The following is a 9,555-nucleotide window of genomic DNA, read 5'->3' as shown; positions in this document are numbered from 1 at the left end:
GAAGTAGGCACCATGTCTGACCAGCACACTAGTATTAATATACAAGAGTGCCAAACATTGCAGAAGAAATCTGAAATACTTAGTGCAGGCTGGAGAGATTGAACAATCTCATTACCATTTGTGAGTATATGTGCTTTAAAGGAGCAGCATGTGCTTAAAGGTTGCTCTGTAGTTAAGTACCACTACAAAATGCAGAGTAGTGTGAATGGATTTGACTTTGACATGTACTTTTGGACATTCGAGGGAAAGTGTCAGGTTGCCCTAGACCTTTATTCACAATGAAGTTGAAATGTTGCTTTAGGCACCTGTTCTGAATTTGGCTGCAGTGTAATTTGTGGGCATTTTCCTTCTGTGTGTTGGAGAGGTGCAACCAGATGCTGGTACCAGAGAGAAATCCCTGTGGCTATCACATGTAGGATTTATTTCTTTTGCCCATAACATCTTGACAACAAATTTATTCTGCAAGGGCTGTGGGATGATCCCACATCACGTATGTGAGTGGGGGAAAAATGTAATCAATCAGTCAAGAGCTGGAAATCAACTCTATATTTCAGCAAGAATCTAATCTCAGCCAGATGCTCTCCTGTCTTTCCCAAATGCTACTGCGTTATTGCCTTCACTGTTTGGTTATCAGCTTCTCCTGATGTGGATGAAGGGAACAAGGTGTGGTCTCTGGTGTAGTTTTTGTTTCTAGCTAAGTCCTCCACAGGGGTTTGCTATCCAAGCACAGGTAACAAGCATCTTGCAGAATCATAAGCTCTTGACATTTTTTTCTCTGTCTGAACAGTGTTGGATTGAGACTGGACAGAAAGCTTAGCACAGGGAAAGTATGGTCCTGAAAAGATGACAACAATTAAGTGAAGGAGCAGAGGGCGTTCTGCGGCAAACTTCAGCGATAAGCTGTAAAACTGCTCTGAGAGAAGGTGAAATTTTACAGAGCTTACCAGCACAATTTCTACTTTGTGCAAAAGGTCTTTTTACCTTTGCCATGTTGCTTGAATATCTGTGGAGCGTTTCGAAGGTGCAAAATGCTCTGTGCAGAACTCCCAGCTTGACCCTGAAGCCTGAAATCATATTTCAGGAAGCTGGCATCTCAGTGCTCTGTAAAGGGTTTGGCTTTGTGTTACAGCGCAAAGCAGAAGATCTTTGTTTTGGGGGTCTAAGCTGTAGCCTGACCTATGTAAGAACAGCTGATGAGACTTAGCCCTGACTCAGGCACAAATCAAAACCAATGCTGCAATGTGCTCCGAGCTGTTGGCCCATCTGTCTGTAATCAGAGAGACCTCAGAGCAGCTTTGACCCTAAACTGGTGACAAGTTGTTATTTAAAAGTGTCCCTCAGTAAGTCCCAGAAGTTCAGAGAAACAAAATAGAACTGGCTGCCATATTTTAGGGTTTTAGAGTAACACACAGCTGGAGTCATGGCTGGTGGTGGCGGTGTGTGGGTCATGTGGAAACTTGTTGCTTTTTTGTCAGGCCAGGGGCTGGGACACTGTCACATGCCAACATCGGCAAGCTACAAAAAGTCAGCCCGAACAAAACAACGAAAACCTTGTAATTCTTTTTGAAAGCATCATGCTGGGAGAACTTCGGTGGGCAAAAGAAAGCCACATCGTAACCCTTTTACCTTCCCACAAGGACTCTGCTCCCCGGGAGGGCTGGCTGCCTCACCTCCGGACCCAAAAGCACGAGCCGCTCCCCAACCAACCCCCCCTTCTCCCCGTCCTCCCTCGCCCCCGGAGGTGCGGGTCCCCCAGGGGCAGCAGACCCCGGGGCCGGGCCGTGGAGGCGGGCGGCCTGGAGGCGGGCGGCCCGAGACCGGGCGCCCCTACCGGCTGCGGGCGGCGCCGCCGTCCCTCAGCAGCGCCTCCTCCGCACCCAGGGGCTCGCCGCCGCCTCTCCTCAGCTTTCCGCAGCCCGGCCGGGGTCGGCGGCAGCCGGAGCCCCCTCACGGTCCTGCTCTCGCTCCCGCCCTTCGGCAGCGCGGCGGGGAGCCCCGCCGGCCATGGAGCTCTCCCTGCGGCTGCTGCTGGCCTCCTGCCTCTCCGTGGGGGCTGCCGGGGAGTTTGACAGAAGGTAGGAGCCCGAAGGGCAGGGGGCGGCGAGCGGGGGTCGCCTCGGGCACGGCCGAGCCGGAGCCGGACCCCTGAGGGGAGCCGGACCGCGGGGTGTGAAATGGCGGCGGGGGGCTCCCTCCGTGCTCCCCGTCCCGAGTCCCGTAGTCGGGATTAAAACCGAAGCGCCTGGCGTGCTGGGGAAATAAAATGGGTTTATTGACGCCTCGAGGCACTTGAAACAAGAGGCGGAGGAGGCTCGCAGCTCAAGTTTTAACGTGAAGCGAGGTGAAAGGGAACGCTTGGAGAGGCTGCGCCCGGTGCTGAGCCGCGTCAGGTGTAGCGGTGGTGCCACTCGGGATGCTCCGGGGTGGCCACCGAGCAGTGCTGGGGGCTCCGGGGCCCCTCTGCCAACATTGCTCCCTCGGGTCTGCTCCACTGCACTGCTCGCTTTACTCTGGTTTGTCCTTAAGAAGCATTAACAAATCCCGACAATACTTTGGAACTGCCTAAGGCCACACTCTCTCTTTTCCTTTTGCGTTTATTCACTCTTGCACTAGCTCTCCTTTTGTATTCAGACACTTTAGCAGTACAAGAAGCTTTAGTTTTGATTTTTTTTTTTTTTCCTTCAGTGACAAAATGTGACGATATGCCGTGAAAAAAAGCAACGCTGAAACTCTGTGATGGTGTTTTATTTCCCATCATAGATCCTCTGTTCCAAACTTCTGGAATTGTTTAATGCCGACCTGTGAGCGGCAGCAGTGAGCGCATTGCAAAGCACGTCAATTGTTTCAGGCTTTACAAAGTTACTCTAATTATCTCTTCCCCTTTTTGCCTATAGCTATTTACAATTTCCGACCTACACGCTGTTCTAATGACATGAATATCATAGACTCAGCTTAGAGCAGTTCTTGTTTACCACAAAAACCTCTGTGCAGGAAAGATTTTTTTTTTCCTCATTTGTTTTTCTTAATATGGAAAGGTTTCAAAGCATTTCACCAGACTTTTTTTAAAATGTCTTGCTCAGGTGGTCCAGACAAATAGTCTCTTCCACAGGACTGTGCCGGTTTGGAAGTAGAATTGACTGCTGCTGGGGCTGGGCCCGTTTGGCTTGGGGACATTGCCAACGTGAGTATCATTGCTGCTGGGGCTTCTAGTCACTCGTAGGAAGTGCTTGTACACACCTAGTCCTATATTTCACGTGTTCATACACAGTTTTATACTGCAGGGCATAGGCTTTTGCATGTGTGAGTCTGATCTACTTAAAAGGATGTTGTCAGGCTAAAATTTAGTCTATTATTAACAGTTCTAAAAATGATTCCAATCAAGGAAGGTAAACTTTGCTTAAGGCAATGAGAATTTATGAATTTTTATTTTGTTTCTGTTTCGTTTTGTCCTCTGGCCTGGTAGCATGATGTAACACCATAGGGTCAAGTTACAAGCAACATAGGCAGGACTATTTATATCTGAGAAAGAAATCTGAATAATTGGCATTTAAAAAGTCAATGGAAATGTTCAAATTGATGCTAAGTTCAAATGTTCTTTCGGTATCCCCCAGCTATGGCTATATAAATCAGCCTGACAGCATCCTTTTAGTGGGTCACATGTGAAGAGAACATCTCTGAGATTTTCACATCTATTTAGAATCCTCAATATAATTGCAGGATAGTGAAATAGATAAGCCTTCATCATTAACAGCATCTTCAAAAAGTATTCTATGGTGGCAGCTAGCACTGTGTAGAAGTTAAAAGTGTTAGGACTGTCACAGAGACCTCAGCTTGTTAAAATTATAGGCTTTGATTCTGGGAACACTGGCTTGTGTCTAACAGTACATACATGAGTGATTTCCCCCAAGCTTTTGCAGGAGTGAACCTATAAATACTGGTTCTTGCTTTTTTGATTAAGATGCAACGGTCTGCTAACTAGATGATTTTCTGCCAAGCCATTTTTAAAGTAAAACAGGTATTGAACTATTAGCTGCATAGTCTGCAGGACAGTTATGGGCAGGCAGCAGATAGAAAGACAAAAGACAGAAGTAGCATTGGCAATGCAAATGTAGACTTTCAGCAAAGGTTTTGTTCAAATCTGTAAATAGCAAGACCACCTCCTTCCTTCCCAAGTGTGTTAGAAGCCCAGTGTTTAATATGTATATAAGATGACTGCTAAAAAAAAATTAAAAAGCTAGGCAAAGTACTTTTGGAATATAACATACCTTCTACTGTTTTCCGATGTGAAGTTCTCAGATCAGTATCTCTTAGCCTGTCTCATGAGTCATTTTGATTTTTAGAGCTGGGCTTGGTAACAGAAATAGTCCTTTCACTGGGATGAATGTTTATAGAGAAGGAAGGAGACTATGAAGTAGGTTGATTGAAGCTGGTCCAGAGATAATAGAATTTATATCTATTATAACACATATTTGAAAATTGTTGAGTATTTAAATGTTTGAGGCTATGAAGACTTATCTGAGAAGTATCAATAATTTGCACTGAAAAAAAAAAAAAAAGAAAAGGTTTGGTTGTGGCCTCTTACTTAGACAAGTCATCTCCTGTGTTATGACCATAATTTTCAACTCACATTTAGCTGGAAGTCAACTGCAGTTGTACTTCCCCTTTAAATTCTCGCTGTTACAAGGTCTGATTTGGAGTTGCAGTTTTTGTAGTCCTGGGAGATGGGAATAGCATAAATTGATACTAGCAAAAAAATCATAACTAAAAATCAAAACTGAGACATAACATCCAGAGAGTCTTTTTTTTTAAAAAATTATTTATTATTTTTCAGTCTTTGAATTTTCTCAGTGGGGTCACTTGTAGTGATTTCCAACTTTTTCAGGTACCATAAATGTTCCTTTTTTAAGGCTAAAGCTAAGTGAATTCTCATCTCCCTCTGCGGTGCTTAAGTTCATTATTTACAGATTTGTCCTCCATGTACTTTTCCAATGAGTGCAGAGATGGATTTTATGTGGTCGTCTCCAGTAGCTGGGACCAGACTTTGACAGGAATACAGTTGTCATTTAAGTGTATAAATATCTTTTTTTTTCATTTTTTTTTTTTTTTTTACCCGGGTGCTGAGACTTTTTTTTTTTTTTTAATCCAAACTTGCTATTTTAGAGGAGACCTAGACATCTGGGAGAAGACCTTACTCAAAACTTAGCTGCTCATTCTATTTCTGAAATGGGAGCCAAGCTCTTAGAAAAATTAAGCAAGGAAGTCTGCCCCAGCTGTGGGTGGTGAAAATTCCAGTCATATCACAGAGTGGGAGATTACACTAAATGAAAGTGAATCTTCCTAGTGCTGGCAGCCAAATAGAAAATCTGTAGTCAGCTCTCCACCTTGGGAATGTGGCATTCAGTGTGAAGGATTAACCTCACACGCAAGGAGGCATTCCTGGCCTCAAAGGCAGCCTTGAGTGTTTTACTGTACAAAGGGATATCACTGAAAATTTTCCAGAAATCCAAGTAAACAGTTATTTCTCCTGCTCTATGGGGAAAGGCAAGCCTCTTAGTCCTGTCCCAGAGATGAATGGCATAAATTTTAGACTTTCTTTACTAGGTATGTGTTTGCTTTGCCATTTCTAGAATAAATCGTATTTATGCAATTAAAATAAGCATAGAGTCAGACTTTAAAATGATTAGTGAGACCCAGTTTAAAAATGAGTCCAAAAATGAAGCGGTAAATATTTAGGCAACAATGCTGAGCTTTTTATTAGTGGGATTGAACTGTTACAATCAAACTAAGTGGTTTGAATCATCCTTGTTATACCTGCAAGTGTTGCACCACATTTGCACTCTCACCTGTTAAGCCATTCATGATCTGCTGCGTATGCCCCAATCAGTTTTGAGTTTATCCTACCAAGAGCAAATGTAAGGTGAAAGCTGTGTTGAAGACAGTGAGTAGCAAGATTAGAGGCCTGATACGTGGTGGAGTTGTCCCAGATTACAGAGTTACCACACGGCCTCTGAGCCACGATGAGCCACAGGCGAGCAGTTGCAAACACACTTGGACACACTTCATGCTGCCCAGCTGAGCCGTGCTAGCTGCTCCACCAGACACGCGTGGGCCTGCCTCATGCCCACGGCTATTGAGGAGAAAATTTTTAGCTTAGAGCAGCTGCATGGTTTAAGGTGATGGCTTAACTGTGAAGGAGGATTAAATCAGTGTACATCAACTCGAACAGGATAGGAGTATGGCTCAGCTGACAAGTGGTAACTCATTAATTAAGCCATGGTAATGCCACGCTCATGATCTGTAACCCATCTGTAAAGTTGCAAATGGAAACTGAATCGTGCTAGCTGAACCTGCTTTGGTGAAGCCTGGAGTAATTCCTTTTATGTCCCTTTGACATATGGGTGTACATACAGCGTAACTGTGCTGAGTGCTGCTTAGTAACATAAGTCAGCATAACTCAGCTGTCTTTTTCACTCTTATGAACATGCAGGAAGAAGTCAAAATCAGGCCCCTCCTTCAATTTATACTCTAACTTTAAAACTTCCTCTCTTGTGTTAATAAATTATACCAGTCAAGACTTGTACGTGTAAGGAAGTGCATGTAGATCTGATCTCTCTAACTTACTACCAAAGCCTGTCAGTATCAGCTGTAACAGCTCATAGAAATACTGTCTCTCATAAAATTGCCTTCCCAAATGCTCTTTGCAGCTTCAGCAAATGCACTTAGAAGGTGTCCCTCCAACTGAAATAATCAAAAATTTTGAAACATGTTGGATTTTTTCTTCCTTGTGGGTTATGAACACCACGTGAGATCCATGTTTAGGCAGCTAGATCCATTTTTAGATTGATATAAATATAGGCATATTTTCAAAGGTGCTGAACAAACATATCTCAAATAAATTCACTGGGTTTTCTAAGTCCTTGTAAATTGAAAAACCATCTACACTTATTTAGTGGCCTAAACTAGAATTAGAACCGTGGATATATTCTACGACATAATTGAGTAGCCTTTCTGATTTTGATCGGGTTTATTGATTAAACCTGGTGTGTAAAAAGGCTGATTTGGAAGCAGCAACAGTTTGTTTGAGCAACAGCTCTTAGTTCATGTGAAGAAACATCATCATTGGGAGAGCTGATTCTGTATACCATCGGACTTCCATCATCAGTGCTTTATAGTCAGGTGTTAAATTTCCCCATTGAAATTAGTCCAAAAATCTCATATTGTTGCCCAGCTGGTGGGATTTATTTGTACCTTCATAAATAGTAGTGGAGGTAATAGCAGTAAGTGGGACTAATCACACAAAAGCCTACTTGGATGAAAAATAATATGTCAATAAAATGCCTGATATAAAATAACCCAGACCCCATTATAAAGTATAGAGATGGGTAAGGGAAAACCAAACTGGGGCATGTATTGTTGTATGTATCTTGCAAAAATGTACTTTTCCCCCACAGCAGCAGAAAAAAAAATGCCTTGGGAAGTTAATTCAACTTTTTTTTTTTTTTTTTTTTTTTTTCTTAACGTGTTAGTCAGCAGTCATTTTCATGGTTTGAAACACCTGGGTGAAGAGGATTTCCAGCAGTGGTAGGGCTGAAGCTCAAGTTCTTTGAGACAGATGAGAAATGTCAACTTTAGAATAAAAACCAGTCCTTGGTAATTTCAGTATTCTAGCCGCTGTAGTCTAGGAGGTCTGCTGAAGCCCATCATCTTGTCCCCCTAACCAACGTCTATGACAGTTTTCTGTAAGGATAGTTCTCTCCCTGAGTGTTTCTTAAGGGCAGGATAATCCGGGCCTTTGTTGTCCAAGCGTCTCCCAGGTCAGAGGTGGGCCAAACAGCAGGAAAATCCTTGGACTACTGCTCGACTGACCCTGGCTGCCAGGCCACTGTAGAGAAATGAGCTGTGAATGCACACACACACCACACATGCACACATGTACTGGACTCTGGAACCTGGTTAGCATATCAGGAAACTAAAATACAGGATAATAGGGACACTGATTTCATGCAGAGGTGTATGTGAGAAGGAGTGTGATACTTTTTGTTCTTCAGTGTAAGTTCTTCCCTTTAGTTTCCAAGAAGCTGTGCTAGGGGCTATTGGAAACATATTAGTTCTTTGTGGATGTTTTTGCCACTGACCTATCTGGGCTCTTTGAAAGTCATTCCTAGAACTTGTGGCCAACCTGCCTTGCTTTTAGCTGGCTTACAAGAAGTGCTGTAGCTCTTTCAGAAGCTATACAAATGGTTTCCACGTGTGTGTGCCTTTCATGGACAAAATACACCTGCTTTGTACTTGGCTGCATGTCTGTTTGTAAGTCATTTGTGTGCTAGTTATATGTAGTCAAGTTGAATTAAAGTTGTAAGCTGCCTTTTGCTTCACAATTTCACCTGCAGTTTAACAGCCAAGAACTAAACTCATTTTATTAAATAAGACCTGGCAGAAAGAGATACTACTTCTTTAACATAGCTTTTAAAAGCTGAGAAAGATTTTTAAGAAAAACAATGGAAAACTACTTGAATTCTTGTTCTAGGTTACAGTTTGGACAAGTCCTTTGCTGGAGGCAATGGCGAATGTGGTTTCTTTACCTGCATTTACACGTGTACAGAATAGAAGCTTGGATCTACAGCTTCTATAAACTGATGCTGACTTACTGTCAGATCCTCTGTTGGCATGAGTCTGCATGACTGTTGAGGTCAACAGGGGTACTCTGAGAGTTTGTCCAGTGGACAGAAAGTTTGACCAGCAATAGATGTTTAACAGGAATAAAATCCCATTGAACATGGATTTAACAAATAGTGCTGTTATTTGATTACATTTCATTGTTGAATTCTCCTTAAACATTAACAAAGTCAACAAAGCTTGTCCTGAAAAGGGATCAAGAAGATGAGTGTGCTCTTTTAGAGAGTCCATCTGTTGTAACTCAGTCTGGTTATCTGCTTATGCTGAGGTTTGAGTCTTCTCCCCCTAGAACAGAGCCAGAATAGGTCAGCAAAGCAGTTTCCCACCACCTTACAATAAAACCAGAATGAATTTTAAAGGCCCAGGGACAGAGCAGTCAAGAAGCTATACAATCCAATAGCCCATTAGTAAGAATAGAAGTCAAGCCATCAGTTTACACCTTGTCTAAACGTTGTGCCATTAAGAAGTGTCGATTGGAAGATGTCAGATTAGCATTTAGATTTAGTCCAGCCTAGTGAAATGCATGTTGCTGCAGGAAGTTCTTGGGTGACCTGCGAGAAAGAGGGGGGAGCTTCTACAAGCTGAAATAGCAGATGCAGGCATAACCAGATGCTTTGCTAGAAATTGTGCATGCTGCTGCCTTCTTGCAACTGTTGTGGAGAAATCTGTACTGTATTTGCTTCTGCTTCTGTCTTAACGAGCTTAAAGACTGTCTATCCGTGCTGTGCCATCTATTTACAGAGGTGCAAGGTGGTGGGGAGGGGCAGGGGGAAGAAGTGGTTGTGCTCTCATTGATGCCTAGAAGGAGATTTTGTATAACCAACAGTAGTGTTGGTGGGAGTTTACTCATATAAATCATCTCATACATCAATGGGAGGA

General features: G+C 43.1%; 1 protein-coding gene across 3 annotated transcripts in view; it reads left to right on the top strand.

The window, feature by feature from the left end:
* The first annotated feature begins 1,823 nt into the window (after nucleotides 1–1,823).
* Nucleotides 1,824–9,555, top strand: part of NPNT (nephronectin) — a 51,027-nt gene continuing 43,295 nt past the window's right edge. The window contains exons 1-2 of one of the 3 annotated variants that reach the window (XM_035326353.1): nucleotides 1,824–2,075; nucleotides 3,081–3,181. In XM_035326353.1, coding sequence (XP_035182244.1) covers nucleotides 2,005–2,075; nucleotides 3,081–3,181 — 172 coding nt within the window. In that variant the 5' untranslated portion in view covers nucleotides 1,824–2,004. The remainder of the gene's footprint in view (nucleotides 2,076–3,080; nucleotides 3,182–9,555) is intronic. The other 2 variants (XM_035326351.1, XM_035326352.1) reach the window with 2 other exon arrangements.

The sequence above is a fragment of the Oxyura jamaicensis genome, chromosome 4, assembly GCF_011077185.1.
Source record: "Oxyura jamaicensis isolate SHBP4307 breed ruddy duck chromosome 4, BPBGC_Ojam_1.0, whole genome shotgun sequence".
Taxonomy (NCBI): Eukaryota; Metazoa; Chordata; class Aves; order Anseriformes; family Anatidae; genus Oxyura; species Oxyura jamaicensis.
This window is presented reverse-complemented; position numbering and strand designations above follow the sequence as displayed.